Source organism: Passer montanus, unplaced genomic scaffold (assembly GCF_014805655.1).
Source record: "Passer montanus isolate IOZ18808 unplaced genomic scaffold, ASM1480565v1 scaffold38, whole genome shotgun sequence".
Classification (NCBI taxonomy): domain Eukaryota; kingdom Metazoa; phylum Chordata; class Aves; order Passeriformes; family Passeridae; genus Passer; species Passer montanus.
Window position 1 is genome coordinate 4,777,435 of NW_024368596.1, and position 21,263 is coordinate 4,798,697.

The following is a 21,263-nucleotide window of genomic DNA, read 5'->3' on the forward strand; positions in this document are numbered from 1 at the left end:
GAGCTCAAGAAGAGTTTGAACAATGCTCTCAGATACATGGTGTGATCCTGTGCAGGACCTGCAGTTGGACTTCAGAGTTTGTTGTGGGTCTTTTCCAAATCAAGGTATATTCTATGCTTCTATGGCAGGAATTACTGCCTTTTTGGAGAGGTTTGTTTTCACACCCCATGAAGATAACCTGTTTTTGCCATGTGGCTGGCTGCTCTGGGGCTTTTTGTTTCACGGAAGTATTTGATGTGGTTTGAAATTGCAGATGTAACTAGAGAGGCCAGCCTCTACAGAGCCAAGTGCTTACATATCCAGACATTTTGCTGTCAGTTTTTTCACATTATTGTTGTTGTTATTATTAATATCCAATCCCTTAAGTATTTTGCACAGAGGTGTGAGCAGTCTGAGAGCTTCCTGGCTCTCTCCATGGTGGCAGGGCTGATGCAGTTGTTTTTTGGCACAGCTGTTTCCCTCAGAGGCTCTGGAGGAGGCAGTTGAGGGAGGTCTCTTTTCTGGGAAGTGCTCTTGGTGAAAGGGCTGTTGCCCTTTCTGCTGGGCAGAGCACACGAAGAGCTGTGAATCATCAGTCAGACTTTATCTGACCTTTCATTTGTCTGACCTGCCCTCCCTTGAAGACCAAACACAAAATGTCAGGGAGTTCCTTTCTCTCAAGCCTGCAGGCAAAGGCTTATCGAAGTCACACGTGTCTGTGTCTTGAGCTGTGCAGCCAAGTTTCCATCAGGGGCTCTCTAAGCACTCCACCTCCCTCCATCCACCACAGTGCATCTCCAGCCAGATTGCAAAGCATGCAGATCCAAAAGTGGCACTCGCCTGAAGCAATAAATAAACCATTTCCAAACTTCCTGGCTTGTTAGCAGCAAGGCTTGCTCAGCTCTGCCCCCATGGACTGCCTTGTTTCATCTTCCAAATCCCAAGATGTGCACATTGCAAGGATCACACATCCCTAGCTTGCTGCATGTGGAAATTATATTACCAGCAACTCCACTGCTCAGCACAGAGCAATTAAAATTCCAGGTTAAACAACAACTAGCCTTTGTATCCAAGTCCAGAGCATGTGCTGAATAAATTTGTGCTTATGCTCTACATGGTTGGTCAGGAGCTGTGTCCCCTTCCTGCCCCTTGGCTGTGGCAGCAGGAGCTGTGGCTGGGACTGGGGAATGCAGCTCACCCTGACCCAGGAGGACACAGACATGAGTCCAAGCCACAGCTTCACAGTTCTTTGTTATTCTGCAAATAATCTCCCTGATACACAGGCATATGACATTTGTTTGCAAATTTTTTTGAATTTGTATCTAAATATTTTTTATGAAAAAGACACTGCCTAATAAGAGAATTTAAAAATGGAAAAAGCATTAAATGAAATATGTGGGAACTTATCCCATGAGCACCTTCACTTACCAAAATAATTAAAGATCACAGATACCTTTTATATTAATTTATTAGAAAAAAGATACAGTTTAATGTGCAAATATATACATCAAACATTACAATGAAACAAGAGGAAAGTGAGCCCTTCCCTCTAGCAATGACTTGTCCCTTCGTAACAGAGATGACTCTTTAATGCTTCCCCACAGATTTACAAATACAAAAAAAAATGTATAATGCTTCATTTGCACAAGAAAAAGTTTATTTTTATTTGAAAACAAAAAATATCCTGGCTTTGACATGGCAAATGTCTGCTATTTTGGTGGCTTTCATTTTTTTTAAACCTGAGCAAGTTTTGCGGAACAGGGGGACAAAGGGAAGGCATTGCCCTGTACTTTGTTCTCATCACAGCATCTGATGGTCTTTGAATTACTAAACTTCTGAATTACTGCAAGTGAATGCAACTCCAAAATCTACATCTAGGATGTAGTTAGTGAAATGAAGAAAGCAGGTGCTACCACTGGCAAAGTGAGCTGGCTGAAGACACCTTGCTCCAGTTACATGGCTGCTGGCATTTCTCAGGTTAAATGTTCATTTCTGCCAGTAAGGAAATTAATGCTGCCTCCTGTCATGAAGGAATTATAAATGTGAAATGTAGTTTAGTCCAAACAGCAAATGAGTTGTGGGCCTGCTATGCCTTGGTCAAACGTGCAGTCATTGAAAGAGAGAGTAAGGCCATATTAAACACATCAGTGGGGGGACCCAGCTGATGGCCCCAAAAATAACCTCAGGACTCAAACCATTGAGCTTGGTTGTTTTCAAAGTCATCCTGCAACCAAACTTCGTCCAGCAATTCCACAAGGTGACATTTCCAATTAAACTAAAACAGTTCTGCTCATTTAGTGCTCTCCCTATTTTTAATGAGAGGCCCCAGCAGTGCTGGAGAAGGCACTACAATACCTGGGCTGGGCAATGCCAATTCCCTCAGCAGAGTTTGCTAAGGACCACTGGCCACTCTGTGCTCATTTAGGTGCAGAGCATCTCTCTGCATCAGCTCTCACACTTTTGGAAAAAATATATGCAAGTAAGAGACCCATGTCAAAAAAAGGACACCATCAGGAGTGTGCCTGCTGGCCCCAGAGCCAGTACCAACTGAGGGCTCTGGCCTGGGATGTATTTTCAGACATGACACTGTCAAAAGCTGACTCAGTTTTCATGTTTACTTTCCTTCTTGGCCAAGGCATTAGGACAAGAACAGACTTAACTGAACAGCAACTCCTTTTTGCTCTGTAACACTCCTCCACTCCCAGCAGTTTGTGCTATGGGTACTGGCCCACTGGTTTGTCACTCGTGGCTGCTGCAGCTCACACCCAAATCCTCAGTGGTGAGGTGGCCACAGCAGATTTGGCTTTGCCATCCTCCCACCGTCCTGCTCCTCTTAACCCTCTTTGAAGTATTGTGGAATTTGACCAAAACAAAAGAAAAAAAAAGCCTTTGAGAATTCTGCTTTTAAATTTTTTTTCCCCAGTATTTTTTAATTGCTCCTGTTTCATGGGTCGTACCTGCATAAGGATGTATGTCATGGGCCCTGGAGCAGCTGGTAAAAAAAGAACATTACATGAAAAATCAGAATAAACCCTCAAACTTAGCTCTAAGTTGAAAGTAAAAGTTAGAAACCAGTGAGCAGCATTTGATCAAGATAAGAGTGTTGTGAGGGCAAGCAGGGGACACGGGAAGTTGAAAGGGGCCATCCTCCTCTAAGGACAGTCCCTGCCAAGCTATATGCTTATGTCCTTTTAGGGGAGTAAAAATCCAGATACAGCTCTTTCTTCTCTAAACTTTTGAATGATCTGTTAGCCAGGTTTGTTGAAGTTTAAATATTTTTACAATAAACTAGAATAACAAGTGAGTCAGTTGTCTTCGATAACTTGGTGTTTTTCCACTTCAGAAGATTTTCTGACAGCATGAAAGGAAACACTCCAGTCAAACACGAGCTGATCTGTGTGTGATTCTGATCCGCATCAGAGGCTGCTCTGCCATCACTCCTCAATCTGGGATCTGCAGTGGCAGAACACAGCTTCACTCACCCTTTGTGGAGGTTGTCTGTCTGTAATTTAAAATACCTTTTAGCTGGTCTTTTAACCCTTTCAGTACATCAGGACATACAGTGACACATGTTATTTGCACACTTTGAAAGAAAGGAAATTCATTTGAGCAGAAAGGCAAAGGTCTCAGTATCTGTGGCCCTTCCACGCTTCCCTCTCTCTGACACCTCTGTGCAGGTGCAGATCTCCTCTGCCCCTCCCTACGTGCCCTACCCCTGTCACATTATAACTCCCAGGGCATGGTGCTCCTAGCTCTGCTAAGTCAGTTAGAGGACAAAACAGCTGGGTTTTAACAAACTCAATTTCACACCAGACAGACAAGATGTATGTTGAAAAGTTGGAATTATTTTCAAAATTTTTATGAACATCAACTTTCACTCGAGAGCTTTGGTGGGGGGGGGAGGAGCAGGGCAGGAGGGAGCAGCAGGTCAGCTGTCTGCAGGACTAACCCCAGATTTCCAAGCAGCTCTAGTCCAGGACTTCACACCTGCAGGCCTGGTGCCCAGTTTGCCCCAGTCAGTGAAGGCGCTGGTGAACCTTGTTCTTGCAGGGTAACCTAGTGAGATCCTGGTCACCACAGATCCCCAGGGACTGGGCTAAAGAAGCACTGAGACTTGCAAGCCCTTCAGCTCTCTTGAGGTAGGAGGAAAACTGTGTTTCTGTCAGGTATGCTGCCTCTCCCACGGGATGTGTGATGGCCTCCTGGAGTGCCTGAATGACTGGAGCACACGGGCTGTAAGGAACAAGCTGAGCAGGAGCCTTGAAATGCCAGTGGTTTCTGCAATGGCATTTCTGCAATGGCATTTCTATGCCCCCTGTTTGGTAGATTAGAATTTTCAGGATTTCAGGTTACAGCAATGCAACGTGGTAACAAGAGGCACATGAAGAGAGGCCAGTGAATTGGCACTGTCAGAGAAGAAATCTTTTGTAAGGGTCCTGTCTGTCTGTCCACGTTGACAGGATCAGACCTCTTATGGCTACTGGGACTCACCTACAGAAGCAACGCCTGTGAGACCAAATCCAGTGTGGGTCACTCAGCATCACTGCCCACTTCCATGAGTCAAGTGGCTGTGTGCCACTGTAAAATAAAGACCACAGCCAAGTGTTCAAAGTTAAATATCTTATAAACTATACACACATGTCATCCTGAGATAGTGCCTGTAACAAGTCCCAAGGTAGATAAACTTCCTGAGCCCAGAGGTCCTCATGCTGTGTGAGCACATTGTTGTCCTGTTTTGGCAGGCTCCCGGCCTCTCAGAGCACGCTGCACTTCCTAATGCTCTTTTTTATTTTGGGGTGGGTCTAGTGAAACAATCAGATTGACGACTGCTACCAGCATTCCAATGGCATTCCTTCTGCCGTTCAGATGAAAGCAGTCTTGATCCTTTGCCAGTTCTCTCAAGGCTTGCAGAAACAGGCTCACAGCTTCCCTTTCTATTTTCTGGCCAGCCAAGAGCTGTGTGGCTGCAGCCTCCTACGAGAAGAGCAGCTGTGCTGTGCCGAAGACACTTCCCAAGACAGGGGAGAAAACATCAGTAGGAATCAGACAGAAAAGTGACATGTATGAGCCACAATGGAGGGAAGAAGCTGAATACGATGACCATCATCCAGAGGGTCAAAGACCATGCATTCCAGTCACATGGGCATGTAGTCCTGTTTTGAGTTCTGACAGCATCAGCTCACAGCCAGATTTTTTAAACCCAGGGGGAAAATATTTTTCAAAATTCTCTTTGCTTAAGCACTACATATTCAAAAAATTCTTATTATTGTTTCAGTATTTTAGCCCTTAGTTGATTAGTCACCAAAACCTGTCAGATGCCTGTTGCCATAAAAGCACTCTGAGCACCTGCAGCATTTGTAGGAATATCAAAAAATAGCTTTAGCAACTAGGAATTATGCAACAGAAGGAGAAGGCAGGACGAACTAGATTAATACAACTTGTAGTGGATTTGTTAACGTTAAGTGTATGACTCGTTGCAGAATCATGCCAGAAAATGGTACCATGGAGCATACTGGTAAGGGCAGTAAAAAGGCTAATGCATCACTTTAGTCATCAGTGAACCACTCACTCACTCAACATACTTCTTCCAGCTGAAATCAAAGGATTCCAGTAAAAATGCCTCTACAGACTGTAAGCATCTTACAACTCTCTCTGCCTTTGAGCTCTACTGTGATAGCTGCTTCATTAACATTGTGGTTCCAGTGCAAAAATAAACCCCTCCAGATCCCAAAACTTCTTCCTTTATACTTTTGATTGTCTTTCATCTGTCCATTCCTGCTTAGTGTTCTGTAAAGCTTGAGTCTTCTGTTCATCAACCTGGACATAGTCCACTCTCTGTTCCTCAGACAGAAAAGGTTTCTATGGGACAGAGAGGAAAGAAACAATGTTTTAATTTTCAAGTTGAACAGGGGTGCTAATAAAACTTAGCTTGATTTTCTGTTTTTCCTTTCCCTCACTCCTTGACTGCTTCACTTCACCTTGAAGCTCACAGTGACATCAGCTGACAAAAGCACTGCTTTACATCCTGCTTTAGCTATAATTATCCATCTGTCACCCTGTCACTCAGCCCAGCACAGCAAGCAAGGGAAACATGCTGTACTGGCTATTTCCACACAGATAATAATTCTCTCCTCATCTCAGTGATCCTGCTGCAGGGATAACCCAACTGATTTTACAAACAGGGAGGGTTTAAATAAGAAAGCTTAAGAGTCTTGAGTCTTTTGCATCTGGGAGTATTGGCTGATGGGGAAAATGATACACAGGACATAAAATGATCCAAACTAACAACAGTTCATTGCTTTGCAGTGAACCCACCACCTGGGCAGGTTAGAAGTTCTTTGGAACAAGGAATGTATTTTCTCAGCATTGCAAAAGAAATTGAAATGGTTTTGGTGGTGCAAGAATAAAGATGCACTTTTTGCCAGATTGTAAGAGATGGTAAAGTTTTACACCAAGAATTTATCGTGGGCTGCAAACTTGTTACTGCAAAGACATTTTTGGGAAAACTAGCAGGAAAGGCTTTGTGGAGACTTGATGAAAAGGAAGGAGCATGCAGAGATCCTGCAAGCTTGCCCACAAGCCCTCATGGCTGCACTTCCCAGAGCAGTGTCATACCCTGTGCCAAGCTTGTGTTAGCAGCATCCCTATGAGCCACACTAAGGACATCCTGTCAGCACCCTCATCATGCTTTTATCTTATCAATCTTGGGCCTGACACAAATACAGTCAGCTGGAAACACGACTGGCTTCATCATGGCACTCAGGGCACCTAACAGAATGCAATCCTGGGTCTGGATTTCCTCCCAGCAGACAAAAAGGCAGGAGGCTGCAGGGTTTTTCAGATGACTCATACCTTCTGCACAGGGGATGGGGAAGCAGAGTTAAAATCCAGTGCTAAGTAATCAAGGTTAGATTTCCTTGTCCATGGAAAAGCACCACTGTATGGAGAGGTGGCCTGTCTGTGTTCCTGTCAGGAAAGAAGAAAAACTTTTAATGCTCTAAAAACATGATCCTAGAAGGAAACAGGATCACAACTGGGATTTGGGAGATTTGCCTGGCAGAATGTGAATGAGAACAGTCAGGGCCCACATAATTTTCTAAGCCAAGGGTGCATTTGGTTACTAACCACAGCATAACACTGATAATTGTGGGATAGCATAAAGAAACCATGAGACCCTTTTTCTTCTGATAATTCTGGCAAAACAAACAAAACAGGCTGATTTACACTCAGTTTTATCAAGAAGAACTTGTGCCCAGCTTCTCAATCCAAGCCCTCAGAACACTCAGATTTGCAGAGGTGCCCACTTAAAACATCGTCATTCAGTGAATTTGAAGAAATTGTGAAAATTCAGTTCAAATCTAGAAACTGAAAATTAATTCTCATAAAATCACAAATAACCACAAATATATGTCAGGTTTTCCTAGACTAGAAAAACCAAATAGGGAATGGTTACAACTGGTACTGCCCTCTTGAGCAGATTTCAGTCTGGTAGAGATGTTGGTTAAAATTTGAAACTATGGTTAATGGAGACTGTGGTCAGTTTTGCAATATATTTTTATAGCTACTGGTACCAGGCTTTGGCTATGGAGCAGATCTGTAGACATTGGCTCAGATGAATGGATTTGAGATCCATTTCCACCTAAAATTCAAAGTAAAACAGGATTCTGGTCTTTTGCAAGATATGGCTAAAGAGCAAATGAAAAAAAGGAAGCCACAAAGCCAGATGTTCTTCTTTCATGGGATGGGAAGTGGGGTTAGTGCCACCAGCCAAAGCAGAAGCAATGAGACTTTAATAGGAGTTCTGTTTCTGCACAATATTTGGTGTGTTTCTTTAGGAAGTGCACTAACGGCTTTCTGTTATTTCCTAGGAGATTTTGCAAGGCACACTTTTAAAAGGTGAAAAGATTTAATTTTCTTTTGTCTTAATGAGTTCTCATGTAAATATGGCTGATCCCTGTGATCTCTTGGAACTGTTCAGCAACATTCGTGGGCGAACAGCTGAGTTCTGCAGAGCAGGAAAAGGGCTTCCCTTATCTCTCTGTAAATTGGTCCCAGTGTCTTTGGTTTAAAACCATTTCATCATTTGAAAAAAGAAAGAAACAAACCAGAAGGCAAAGGACAAACCTCCTCAACGTTTTTTTTCTTAGAAAACAAACTTCTGCATTCTCCATCAATGTAACAGAGCAGAATAAAGCAAAGGATGGCTGTGTGAAAATGACATTACCATATGAATGTAACTTTCTTTCTCTTCTCCGGAAACTGAATTGGCAAATATTCTTGCTGAATTAATACTGTCTCTTTCTGGTGAGATAAAGCTCATTCGATTGCTATGAAGAAAAACACAGGAGAGGTTAAGGAAGCATCTTACAGATGCACTGAAATGAAGCCAAAGCCTGACACAGTCCATATGGTGAATAAACTCACACTAAGGCTGCAGCCTTTATGGAGAGGATGTCCAAAGCCACTCCTTAGTTCTAGAAATAGTCAGCTATATTGCTGACTGATTTGGTTGATTTTTTCTCTGGGATTTATGAAAGTTTGCTATCTGGTACAACAGAAACTGTAAAACATTGAAGCAATTCTCTACCAAGGGCCACAGAGCTATCATTCATTTGGGTAATGATAGGGGCAGTTACTTGGCTGTGCAGGTATCCATGTTTTGAAGACTGATGTGAATTAATCAGCTGCTGGAGGTACATGCAAAGGAACTCGGTCTGGCTTTGCACACAGTGTCAACACCTGCCACCCGTGCTGTGGAGATGGCTGTGACTCAGCTCTTGCACAAGGAAATCTCTCCCATGAACACAACACTCAGAGGTGCATGGTGAATAAATTACCACAGGCAAGCACAATGGGGCTTGGTTAATGGGAAATTAGATGGCTTCTGTGCATGAACAGCATAATTCCTTTTGCTGCATTAGTTTCAGGCATAACTTCTTTTTTTATTTTTGTTAGTGTAAAACATGCAAACTCACTCTAAGCTCATTATCCTTCAGGACTCTGCACTGTGTCAGCACTGATTAACCTCAGTGCTCTGGCAGGGGTGCTTGGGAGGCAGGGAATTGGCTTTCCCTAACAGGCAGTGCCAAGGGGCTTAACCAGCCTTGAACTGGATGTGAGAGAGGGCTCTGCAAATGAGAAACTGCTCATCTTGTGTCTTTTTTGCCCTTCACATGACAGCCTGAAATGGGGGAGTGGAAATGCCCTGTCTGGCACTCATGCCAGCAAAACCCCACATTTTCTGGAGTGCTCGGGGTGTGCAGAGGAGGTTGAATGGAATTTCTGGCTTTTGCATGCACACTTCAGCACAGCTGCTTTTTTTTTTTTGTGCCGAAATCCCCCCAGCCAGCAGGCTGAAGTCCTCCCCTGCTCACAAGTTCCCTGAAGATGAGTCTTCTGCTGCCCTTGGAGCCCAACAGTATAATCTGTTCATACCACCTGGGCTTTGGGATCAAAAGCATTTATTTTACCGACGACTAATTTCTAGTGACAAAAGGTCATGCCAAAAGTTCAAGTCTGGACTGCTTTGTGGCACTACAGAATTCTGCACCCAGTCTAGAAATTCAGGGAGCTCTTTATCTCATCTGGTTCTACTTTGCTATAATTATTTTAAGAAGCAAAGATGGCTCTATCGTAGTTTAGGCATGCCAAGCTTTTAGCCATTGCAGCAGCCACACCAGAGTGCAGACCAGCTCCAGGTTAAAAGGAACCTTCAAATCACAACACTGAATTCTGTGGAGCTGCCCATTGTGAAAGGGAGCCCTGCTTTTCAGAGACAGCAAAAGCCTGGTGGATACTGAAAGGAACCTTGGGGAATTTATGTTTGTGGGCTTTGCCAGGTATCTTTCTTGTAGGATGGGATAAGTTTTTTTTAACTCTATTCCATGCTAATGCTCAGAAGATTGGAATGGCAGGTTTCTTGTTGACTTACTAAGGCACAGTCCACATCCTGGTCACGGCAGCGTGCTCCCGGATTGTGGAGAGGTTCCTCAAGTCCAGAGGAGGTGGTCGTGCTGTAAGAAAGAACAAAAGGAACTATGTTTTCAGTACAGTACAGACTGTTTAGAAAAATGCAGTTTTGTATTAACAGAAAGAAACTAACAGAGTATTTCACAGAACATAACCAAGAAGGAAATCAGTAACAAATGACCTCTTTGGTCAGTGCTGGAAAGCAAAGTCCTCCAATCACCCTAAAATAACAGAATAAATACAGTGGGCATAAAGAGACCAAAGGCCACCCAGGATACATACACTTGCCCCAAATATGCTCTGCATATTCTGTCTTGGAGAGGCTGGTTCAGCCTACGGGTTATAACAGGTTTTGGATTCTGTTCTAAACAAAGAGGCCCTATACATGGGGATCAGGGCCATCCCTGTCACCACTCTGTACGTGTGCCCACCATTCTCAAGACCCTTTAAGAAAGGATATGAGTTTGCTTTTCTTCATGGCAATGGTCTAAATGTCTGTCCCCACTTTACAGTAGCACTGCCTGAACCAATTTCTGAGTAACCCTGTGGCCCTGCAACCCTAAGAGCTTTATTATAGGCTAGGTTTAGGCAATTTCTCCACTTCAAACCTGAATTTTGTCCCCAGTATATTCTCTAGAAGTGCAATCCAGATTTTGGACGTGCCATGAAAACCAGGAGTGGAAAATTACCACCAGCAAAAGCATCTGCAGAAAATTCCTGATTAAACCAAGTGCCTACCCAACAAAGGTTTAACCACAGCCAACACATCAAGTTTGAGTATTTGAGTGTTTGGATGTCCCATTCCTGGCAGGTTGGGGAGCTGGTGAGACAGGAGCACATGTACCTCAGAGTGGAGGATTTAGTCTGCTGTCTCTCCTGGGCTAGGTCCCTTGGGCTGTTTGCAGTCACAGTGAAAGCCAGGCACTGTTCTTACACAGCCACCTGGGCTGGGACTGCAGAAGCAGCCGTGGAAGCTCTTCCTCCACTCACAAACCACCCTGCAAGCACATCCTAGGCTACAGTGCTGTAAGTCACCCACGCAGCATTTCAACCCATCCTCTAGAGGGAGAATTGCTTTAAGACATGCCAAGGACACCATCAAAGGAGGTCACCAGCGTCCCCACCATCAGGACCCCCAGGCTTTGCCCTTTAGCTCTGGGCTTACACTTCCTACGAGGCTTGAGGTCCCGGTTCACCGGAGGGGGCTCCACGTCGGAGGGAAGCTCAGGCAAGGGGCTGGTGAGTTTTTCGGTGCTGGCGGCGGGGAAGGTGAAGGTGGCGGAGCCGGGGCTCATGGGGATGTAGCCGTCGGGGGAGCAGTCGGCGGCGGGCGCGGAGGGCGAGGTGCTGGGGCGCATGGGCACGTAGCTGTCCTCGGAGCTGTCCGCAGAGTACAGCGGGGAGAAGCGGCACGGCTGCGGGCACAGCAGAGAGAGAGAGAAAGGGCTCCGTCAGTGCACGGCCCGGGGCTGCTGTGACTGGGAACACACCCGAGCCGAGCCAGGACTGCTCCGAGAGGCACGGGATGGACAGGAGACAAAGGCACGAGTTCAGATGAACGCTCCAGCTCTGAGCTTCACGAGAACTGCTGGAAACTAGACCCAAACTGACTGGTGACTTTATTGGTTAAATCCTCCAACTTCAGCGAGGCTGCACTTGCCTCTTGCAGCTGTAATTCTGACCTATAAAATGAGGGAGGATCCTGAATGCAAAAAAATAAAGTCTGAAAGGAGAGCACCTGATGAACAAGACTTTGGCAAAACGTGGAAGCTGAGAGCGCAGACACAGACCTACAACTCACTTCTGATCTCTGAGAATTAGCATTAGAAAATCACTTAGTGCAGGTTAGTGCTGGCTGAGTGGTGAGAGGGAGCGACTACAACCCTTGAAAGCTTTCAAAAAGGAGAAAAATAAAAGTTGCCCACCACGAGCAAAGGATCTCCCACAGAAGACAACATCCAGCCCCAGGCTGAAGACTGGCTATGTGATGTGAGATGGTGCTGCTTAGAACTGTGTCTGTCACAGGCTGAGGGAGGAAGCTGTGGACTGAGAGAGCCTTCAATCGCAGGCACTGTGAGAGCAGACATTTTCCAATGTCATAAAGAAGAGATATCCCTCAGGACCACAGAGTGATAGGCTTCTTTAGACCCTCTTTTCAAGGAATAAGCCATTTGCTCTGGTGTTCTTGGTCAACAGTTTAATTCTTGAGGCTACTGGGAACCCTTGTCATAACAGACCCAGCTTCACCTGCTTTAAAAATGGGGTGCTCACTATTGAGGCCTCTCCCTCCCTCTTCTCTCAAAAGCTGACTGAAGCCACCAAGCAGCCAGCACTGAAGTTGCCCAAAGCTAGGCACTTTTTCCACTTTTTAAATTCTTCTGCTGAACAGAGGAGAGGAATGATTGAGTATCAGGATGTCAAATGATTCACTCTGAAGTTTGTGCCAGTGTTTTAAATTTGTGCAAACAGAGTACTTACCAAATTCAAGCTAAGCCTCTTATCTCGACTTCTTAGGGAACTGCCTTCCGTGTCTGCTGCAAGGGGAAAAAAGTGATTAAAAATGGGATAAGGCAGTGCAACCTTACAGAGATAATTCTGGAGTCAAACATATGGCTCTAAAATAATTAGAGTTTTATAAAGATTCCATAACTCCTAAATGAGGAAATACAATGACACTTAAGGCCAGATCCAACTCAGCAGCATTTCAAGAGTGATTACATCTATTTTAAGTATGATGAAACCAAGGAACCTGTTCATGTATAATCCAGCTGCAACTTATGCTTCCTGTAAGACAAGCAGTTGGGGAAAAAGGCTGGAGTGGGAGCAAGTAAGCACAAATTTAAATGCAGCTTCTGCTCTACTTGTTCTGTTTTCTCATCTGTCAAACTGGGGAAATTATATGAAAAGGGGCTATTATAGATAATATTATTTCTTGGATATTTATTTAGGAGCCTTTTAAGGTGCCAGGGAAACAATTGTTACTGTACAGAAAGTGGTGCATGGGGGAACTTAATGGAGAAAAATTCTTTGCTTTGTCATCCAGAAGTGCTGATGTGGTGCAAGGGGCTCAAGGAATGAACAGCCAGACCATGGAGACAATCACCAGTCTCCTTGTGCAGGTGGGCCTTGGTCTTGGTATAGGTCAATTTTATTTTCCAAGAGAAAGCCAAAAACCCCTGAAGTCCAGCATTCAGCACATAGAAGATCAGCTGTGGGAGATGCTTACAACCACCCTCCTTTTCTGAAAAGGGATTTTCTGTGCAGAAAATGGCTTTTCTGTGGGAATGCCTCAAATCCCTGCAACCATGTCAATCCATTCCCTGCTCTTAGGGTAGAGATGTCAGTACTGCAACTGGGGGCATTTTTGGTGGTACCAGCCAAAAAGGCTAAACAAGAACAAAGCAATTCTGTTGGTGCAGATACATATTCAGATAGACACGGTCACTGTCCTGGGACAGCTACATTTATTTATTATGGCAAAAAGACACTGAGGCTGTGGCAGGTGCCAGGATACAGGTGCCTCACAGCTCATCCTCCTTCATGGCACTTCCACTAGCTCGTGCTGCTTTCGCCCTGGGCTAATTACATCTGTGCACCTTTTGCAGGTTAGCAGGGCAAAAAATTAAGTTAATCACTTGAGTTATAACACTCACTGGGGAAGCTGGTGAGGAACTGCTGCTTCCTGCCTCTTTATTTTTCTGATCTTTCTTGTTAAACACATTTTAATTCAGAGTTTAACCCTCCAAATGGTTTCAGCTACGCTTAGGGTAAGAAAAAGTGGCAGCACTTATTAATTCATTGCTGCCCCCATCAGGCAGAGACAACCCTGCAGCACAGCAGCACAACGTGACATTTGGCCACTTAATCCTCTTAGAGACGTTTTGGTGTAAATTGGGTTGGAGGATCATGAACCAGCTTCACTGGAGCAGCACACACGCAGAAGCAAGAGCAGCACCTCTCAGGGAGCAACCAAATGTAGCTGATAATTAAGAACAGCAGTTCCACTGATGGGCGTTTCTCTAGAAACCTTCCAAGAATTGTCTGTACACTGACAACCATGCTTTGCTTTAGCTTCTGAGCTTTAAGAGCAAGATCTAACAGCCCCGCACATTGTCTGGTCATTCAAACTGCAGGAGTCTAAAGGATGCTTGCCCTTAAAACCCTGCACTTTTTTCCTCATCAAAAAGGAAGGTTTTCACATCACTACAATATACTTGTTGATTTCCACCCAGGTATTCCAGCTGCCTCCCTCTGTTCTGTGGCTCCATGTAATAAAGTCTTCTCACCCTGCATATGCTGGTTTTTTGACACCATGATGTTCTGGGTTTTGACTGTTATTCCTGTTTGTGATGACGCTGTTTCAGGAGCAAGCGGAAAAGCCAGCTCAGCTCAGAGTAGAGTTTGCTTTGCAGCCTTGCCTTGCTCTGCAGCAGCAGGTTTTCAGACTGCCCTGACTGAAGTGCAAGGACAGAACGGGATTTGTTCAAGGACACGCAGAGTCCCTGGTTCAACCAGGATTACATCCCATCCCCAGCGTCTCCCTGACTTCCTGGTCTTTACTCTAAGCTGTGAAAAGACACGCAGCTCTCACAGAACAGACTGGGTGTAGCAAAGCAGCACAGCTCCAGAGGCATTTCCCACATGCAAGCCCACATTTTGACCTGTATGAACAGAGTTTGGCATTGCCCAATTCAGTGGCTGACTTCTCATTTTTGTTTTTCTACTACTTTCTCTTCTGAGAAGGAAGGGGGAAAATTAGCAAGGCATGAGGCACCCTGAAGGGATCAAATTGCTGCCCATCTGTACACATACTGAGAGGCTTCTACACAGCAGGGGCAAACCTAAGGGACTGAATCCTGTTGCCAGTTCATTTGAAAGCAGCACTTGGTGTTACATTGGGTGGTCTAAGGCTTCACAGAGGGGAGGACAGAGAGGCACAACAGGAAGTCATAACCACTCTGTGCGTGTGGGCAGCTCCATCCCTCACACTGGTGCTGCTTTGCTGGCTCTTGGAAGTGCACTCACCTTTCCAGTTCCTCATGTTGTCCAAGCTGGACAAGGAGATCCTTCTGGGCACCAGAGCGACCTGAGCGCGGCAGACGCCCGCGTGCCCGTTCTGCAGGGCGCCCAGCTCCTCTCCCCTCCTGTCTGAGAAGTGTGTGGGCTTGGGCGGCCGCGGCGGCGGCGTGTTGGACAGCACGTCCAGCTGCGTCACGCCGTAGGGCAGCGCCTTCTGGCCCTTGTCCATCTGAAACGTCGGTGTCAGCGGCGTCCCCAGCAGTGGGGAAGAGGAGGAAAAGTCACTGGATGGCCCGCTAATGTCTGTGTTCCTGGACACCATGCTGGGATTTGCCGCTGGGGCTCCGACCTGGTGCACGGCGCCAGCGCTGGTTGGCTGTACAAGGTACAAGGAGGGCTGGGATTGCAAGGAGTCAACAAAAACATCGTCTGATGATGTTTGCTCCAGAGATCTGTCTGAATTTGACCAGCTGTCACACCTGCAAGGAGACAGAGGTCAGAACCCGAGCTTTCCTTTTCTCCTGGCTGTAAGAACACAGCAAACAAAAAAGCCCAACGACACAGTTTGGGACAAGATCTGTCCCTCCCCTCTGAGCTGGACTGGAGGCTGGGGCACTTTGTGGAGCACCTTGGGCACCAGCAGGTGTCTGGGGGGAGGCTGTGTGTCAGATCCTCAGCCACCCACCTTGGAAAGGGACAGGACCAACTATATGATGCTCAATCACTAATCTGGGCTATGAAAAGCACCCTGTAAATTGGATTAGGCTGGTGGTCCCCTGTTGTGTTTGGGAGCCAGCCTTGAGTAGCAGGGCTCCCTGGGGCTGTGTGCCCCAGTTTCATGCCTGGACAGAGAGAGGGGGGCTGCAGCCTGACAGACGAGGCAGAGCCCAGACTCACCTGTTGTGGCTGAGCTTGCCCGACTCGCAGTTGGACAGGAAGAGGTAGTCAGGGAGGAAGACAGACCCAGACTCGCTGGGGGTCTCCTCGGCGGCAGCATCAGCAGCAGCGTGCTCGACTGAGAAGGAGGGGTCGGCGATGCGGGAGGCGTGCGTGGAGGCGGCCGGCGAGGGCTGTGGGGACGAGGTCGTGTGAGACAGGCTCTCCACAGAACCTGCAATGGACACGGATGGCCCGGCTGAGGGACAGCTCTGACTCGCCCTGGCCCTCTGACTGCCCTGGCTGTCACCACCTTGCTTCTGCACCAGGGATGTTTTATGCCACAGCAGCAGTGAGTCAAGGCAAACACTGGTTCTGGGGAGAGGGCAGCCTGGTTTTGCTCCCCCTGCCCAGGCTGTCAAAGTCCTCCAGGCTGCAGGAAGTGCAGACCCCTTGCTCTGGGGTTCCCCTCTCCCTCCTGCAGCCAGCAAAGAAGAACAGATGCTGCTGAAGAAAGAGCTGAGGCACAGCAGCCTGTCTTATCAAGTATTTTTTTAATATCTAATGCAAATAATTAATTATTCATCTCCAATACTTCAAATTAATGGTGACAAGGAAAGGGATTGGTTTCTTGCCACTTTCTAGATTGCAGCAGACAAAGCTGAGCTTTCCAGCTCATGGAGTAGCCAGACAAGCTCTGAACTTTTCTCCAAGCTTTTTATGTCCCTCTCGGCTGGCCACCAAACCACAGGAGCAGTACTGTGGCTGTAACTGCCCAGCTGGAGGCTTCTTGGCTCTGCTGAGAAAAGTGACACTATTTTTCTGGAGGTCACAAGGCACGGGGAGCCTGAGCTCAGTGACACCTTCTCTGGGCATAACACTCCGGTGTCCCCAGCACAGAGTGGGATGGCAGTGGGACAGGAGGGGCTCTGGGCTGCAGGCAGTGGGGCTGGCCCAGAGCTGGCTGCCTGCTCACACCACCAAGGCCACCCTTCAGTGTGGGTGAGACACTCAGACCCATCTGGCCTGAGCACTGCCTTGCAGCAGAGAAGTCTGGTTCTGTTCCTCTTCCAGCCTCTGTCCCTGCTGGAGAGCTGGGAGAAGGGAAGGAGTGATGGCTGACCCACACAGAATCAGGCTAAACAAAGCTTTTGGGGCATTTCAACTCAGAAAATCAAGTGCAATCCAGACCTCCCAAAAAAGGCAGCTGTGGAGTGGGAAGGGTGTCTTTACAAAGCAACTCCCCAAAAGCAGCTGCTCCTGGCAGCAAGCTCAAACAGCAGCACCAAGAGCACAAGTCCTCAGTTGGGGAATATGACTTTTCTAATGAAGTTTCAGGTTGCTGCATGGCAGTTCCTTCACCAGAGCTGTGTGGGGATGGGGCAGTGCTCACGGGGTCCCTGGCACCTGCAGGGCTTGGCAGTGGATGCCCAACTCTCTGGCTCAGGCATTGCCTGAGTCAAAGCTGCCAAACCCTTCTCCAAAATGGAAAACCCCACAGCAGAAACAAACACAAGAAACCAGCAACTGCTGATAAAACCACACTGAGAATTAATATGCCTTCAAAGTGCAGCAAGATAGTGGATTTCTCAAATGCTGATAACCAGACCTTGATGGAAATGCTGGGAACCAGCCCCTGACCAGCTGCATGTGTCCTGTGCCCCAGATCCAGCACTGTGTGGTGAGGTCCCGAGACCCTCCAGCAGATCCAATCTAGTCCCAGCCTGAACAGAGGCACAAGCCTGGGCACTGTACCAGGCTGCTGCAGTCACTTCTCAGCCCTGGGAGGTGCTGGGTATACATGCAAGCAGACCAGGAGAGATGGAGAGGGCAGCCAAGGCTTGAGTGGTTAGACAGCAACATAACCAAACACAAACTAAACCTCTCAGCACATGGTGCAACTCTTGGGGCCATCCTGTATAGGGCCAGGAGTTTGGCTTGGTGATCCTTGCAGGTCCCTTCCAACTGAGGATAGTCTATGATTCCAGTGATCCAGGATCCCACCAGCCACAGCAGGTTTCACCCCTCATCTTTCTGATAGCAGAAGAATAAAACAGCTGATCTTCCCTCCCTGCACTATCCTACATCTCATCCCTTTCAACCTGGGAGAGAGCTGCTTCTTTCCTTCCCATTATTGACTCCCTGTTGCTTCCTCCAGTTAGCTTCAGAGATCTGGGCAGTGGTGGGCCCCAGCAAAGCATAAAAGAACATGCATAAATTCAAGTGTAAGCAAAGGATTTGCTTTAATTTTGAGCAGGTGCTTATAGCAGCAGGGTTTCATCAGTGATCATCTGGAAGAAATGGCTTTTACAGGGTTTCATATTTGCAAAGCAGAGCTGAGGGCTGCAGCCTTCCCATGTGAAAAATAACTTTTGTTCATCGTGCTGGCTCAGACAGTAACTCTGCTTTTCAATCTAGGACTCAGAGCTGTCTTGCAAGCTGACAACGATCAAACATACACTGGGCTAACTCCCATGGGATCTCAGAAAAGCATGTCCACTTCACCATCTGACTACATTAAAAAAAACCTCAACAAACCAACAACTAAAACTGCCACAGTGCATAAGAAAGAAATTAATGACATTCTGAGTTATTAACACAGAGAACGAACAGGCCTGAACTCCATCTGGTACTCACAGGGTTTAGCCATGGATTATCCCATCAGGAAAGGCTGTGAGCTGCAGACCACATGGCAACGGTTGTGAGCAGGAGGGAGGGGTGGGGACAGCACAGACCTGCCCTTTCCTGACCTTCAGGGGCTCAGGGACCTGCAGCCAGCTCCTCACAGACTGTTCCTGTCCCTGCCAGCTCTGCTGGTAACCGAATCGGGTGCATTAAAACTACCACGACAGCAGCTGGGCAGAATAAATTATGCATGGCTACTTTCAACAGTGAGAAGGCAGAGAATAGGTTTGGTGCCTGCCATCCCCTTTGCCACAGAGAGAGCAAGAGGCTTCAGCTGCCAAAATAACTGCTTTGGTGGATACTAACACCAAACATTTCTGCCCTGCAATTATGGAGAAAGCCACCACAGAGGCTGCACAGCATCTTCCACAGTGACCTCTCCCATCAGTGAAGGGCCATTGCTTGGAGAAACAGAGGGCTTTTCCCTTCTGCTACAGACCCCAGCCCCTCTCCCAAGAACAGCTGTGGTGCAACAGCCAGGCAGGGACACAGTGGAATAGGGCTGTTCTTCTCACGTCAACCATCCCCAAGGCTGCACTGACATATCAAGGAGGTAGAAATAATAATAGTAAGGCTTCCTAATCAAACTGCTTAAACAACCTTCCCACTAGTTTCTCCAATGAAAAGATGTTACATTGGATTGTGTCAATTAGTCATGGCTTCAGCTTGCACATGGGACAAACTGTGCCCCTGGTGTCCCACAGCCACTTCATTTCATCCCCTCCCCTGCCCCAGACACTCAGGCCAAGCATCCTCCCAATCCCCTGCATGGCCATGGATCCTGTGGGGCTGGGGAATGATGGCTCTATTGGGAGGTTTCACCAATGAGAGAAGCAGGATTTTGCTGAGATAGGGTAGGAAAACCAGGAGCAAGGCCTCTTCCTCTCTCCTCCAGCTGACTCTCCAAAGGTGCCAACTCCCCTGTCATTTCCAGCACAGCCAGCAGCACTTTCTGGTGGCAGCAGTGTGTGAGTGCTGCTGCAAGTCCTTCCTGACAGCCGCCCTCCCAGGTGCTTCCTGACATCTGCCTGGAGCTGCCATGTCATCTCTGCCTCTCAGCTGTCCCCTCTCTTGTTGACTACAGAGCTGTGCTCACAGGAGCCACGGCTTTTGTAACTTTGCTCTGCATCTGGCTGCCAACACCTCTGCCGTGGGGAGCTGGCTGTCCACCCTCTGCTGCTGGAAGGGACTCACTGGGAACAACAAGACAGCCCTTAAACTGAGTCACTGCATAAACCTGTGGCTACACTTTGGGCATTAAGCAGAGAAAGCAGCAGATTGTGTTTTGGCCGCAGTCACAGCAAATTCTCAGCGATGCACAGATTAAGAGTGATATGACTCATAGCAGGGACTAGTATTTTTTTAAAGCAGTAGCATTAAAGTTAAAAAAGCATGTGGCATTTAATAGGGCTTTTCTCCTCTAATGTTAATTTTAAAGGGTAATTTGTTTAAACCTACAGGCTCTTGGAGAATTTAGGAGATCCTGAAAAGCTGAAGCAATTAGCAACTGTTTGAGATGTGATGTGCAATTTTTGGAGCTGTGCAGATTTAAATCAGACGATCTGGATGTGCTTGGCAGCCTGACCTGGATACACCCCAGACCTGAGCTCACTGGCAGGAGCTGCAGGATAAATAGAAGCTCTTAGGAGCTATTTGGCATTAGAGACACAGTAAGTGCATGTCTGGAGGCTTAGCTCACACCATCCTTGATGAGGGCTGCAAGTTCAGGTGCCAGACTGTACTGAATCAAAGCAAATGCTTGGCACTGCTGAACTTCTTGGGGGTAATATCTGCCTTGGACAGCTGGAGTGTCAGCTTTCCCAACTGCTGCTGCAAGAGCTGTCATTTCTCATCCATCAGTGCCCACACTGGCAGTGTTTGCTCAGAGAGAAACACCAATGTGTAATAGTCTGAGCACTGTCCATGTGCAAGTCTTACAAGCCATAGTGCTCTGCACCAGCAACACAGAGAAGGCATTTCCCAGTGTAAATGCATCTGTCTGGGACTGCCACTGTCTTAGCTCCTCTGCCACAGATCACATCTCTCATGAACATTCTCACACAGTGCCAGGAGAAGGCTGCCTACACAAGTGAGAGACAAAAATTATTTTTCTCTTTTGTATAGAAAAGGTTTACCTTAATTTCAGAGTAATCAGTAAAACTATATCTAAAATAATCCTGCACCAGAAACACCAATCCAAGAGCAACAACTCAGTATCAACAAAGGCAGAACAGTAGGAAGGTGGGATATTACTGAATATATTACTGAATATCCCTAATTCCAGCCAACCTCCAAAGGGCAGTATACTCCAATCCCTACCAGACCTTCTTTGAAATTTGTATTCATGGGCAGCTTGTACTGACACATCATCTGTCAGCAAGTTTTCGTGGTGGTTTCTGAAGTGAATGGGAAAAGAACAGACATCAAATTTTAACAGGACAACTGCAGTGTTTTTGCCACTCCTATTTCCCTCAGAAGACACTACTCAAAAGGCAGCTAAGCAATGCCAGGAACCATGATAGATTAAAGTAAAACCTTTCCCATAGCCTTTTGTTTCTTATCAAGTTGCTTGGTATTGGTGTGGCCATGCAGCACTTGCAGACAGCAGCAGCACAAAGATCATGGAAGGATGAACTGCCTGGCCACACACGATACCCCCATACACATTACTTCCCCAGGGCTTGTGTCTCTCCATGGCCCCCTCTTCTACTCCTGCACTGCCTTTTATCACATTG

The 21,263-nt window shown here is 46.8% G+C and overlaps 1 protein-coding gene across 2 annotated transcripts in view; it reads right to left on the bottom strand.

The window, feature by feature from the left end:
* Positions 1–1,438: 1,438 nt before the first annotated feature.
* The window catches only part of GAB3 (GRB2 associated binding protein 3), a 63,369-nt gene continuing 43,544 nt past the window's right edge, over positions 1,439–21,263 (bottom strand). The window contains exons 3-10 of one of the 2 annotated variants that reach the window (XM_039717508.1): positions 15,865–16,078; positions 14,974–15,446; positions 12,427–12,479; positions 11,114–11,363; positions 9,911–9,992; positions 8,204–8,306; positions 6,832–6,945; positions 1,439–5,838 (exon numbers count right to left, since the gene is read on the bottom strand). In XM_039717508.1, the coding sequence (XP_039573442.1) occupies positions 5,722–5,838; positions 6,832–6,945; positions 8,204–8,306; positions 9,911–9,992; positions 11,114–11,363; positions 12,427–12,479; positions 14,974–15,446; positions 15,865–16,078 (1,406 nt within the window). In that variant the 3' untranslated portion in view covers positions 1,439–5,721. Of the gene's footprint in view, positions 5,839–6,831; positions 6,946–8,203; positions 8,307–9,910; positions 9,993–11,113; positions 11,364–12,426; positions 12,483–14,973; positions 15,447–15,864; positions 16,079–21,263 lie in introns of both variants that reach the window. The other variant, XM_039717507.1, reaches the window with a different exon arrangement.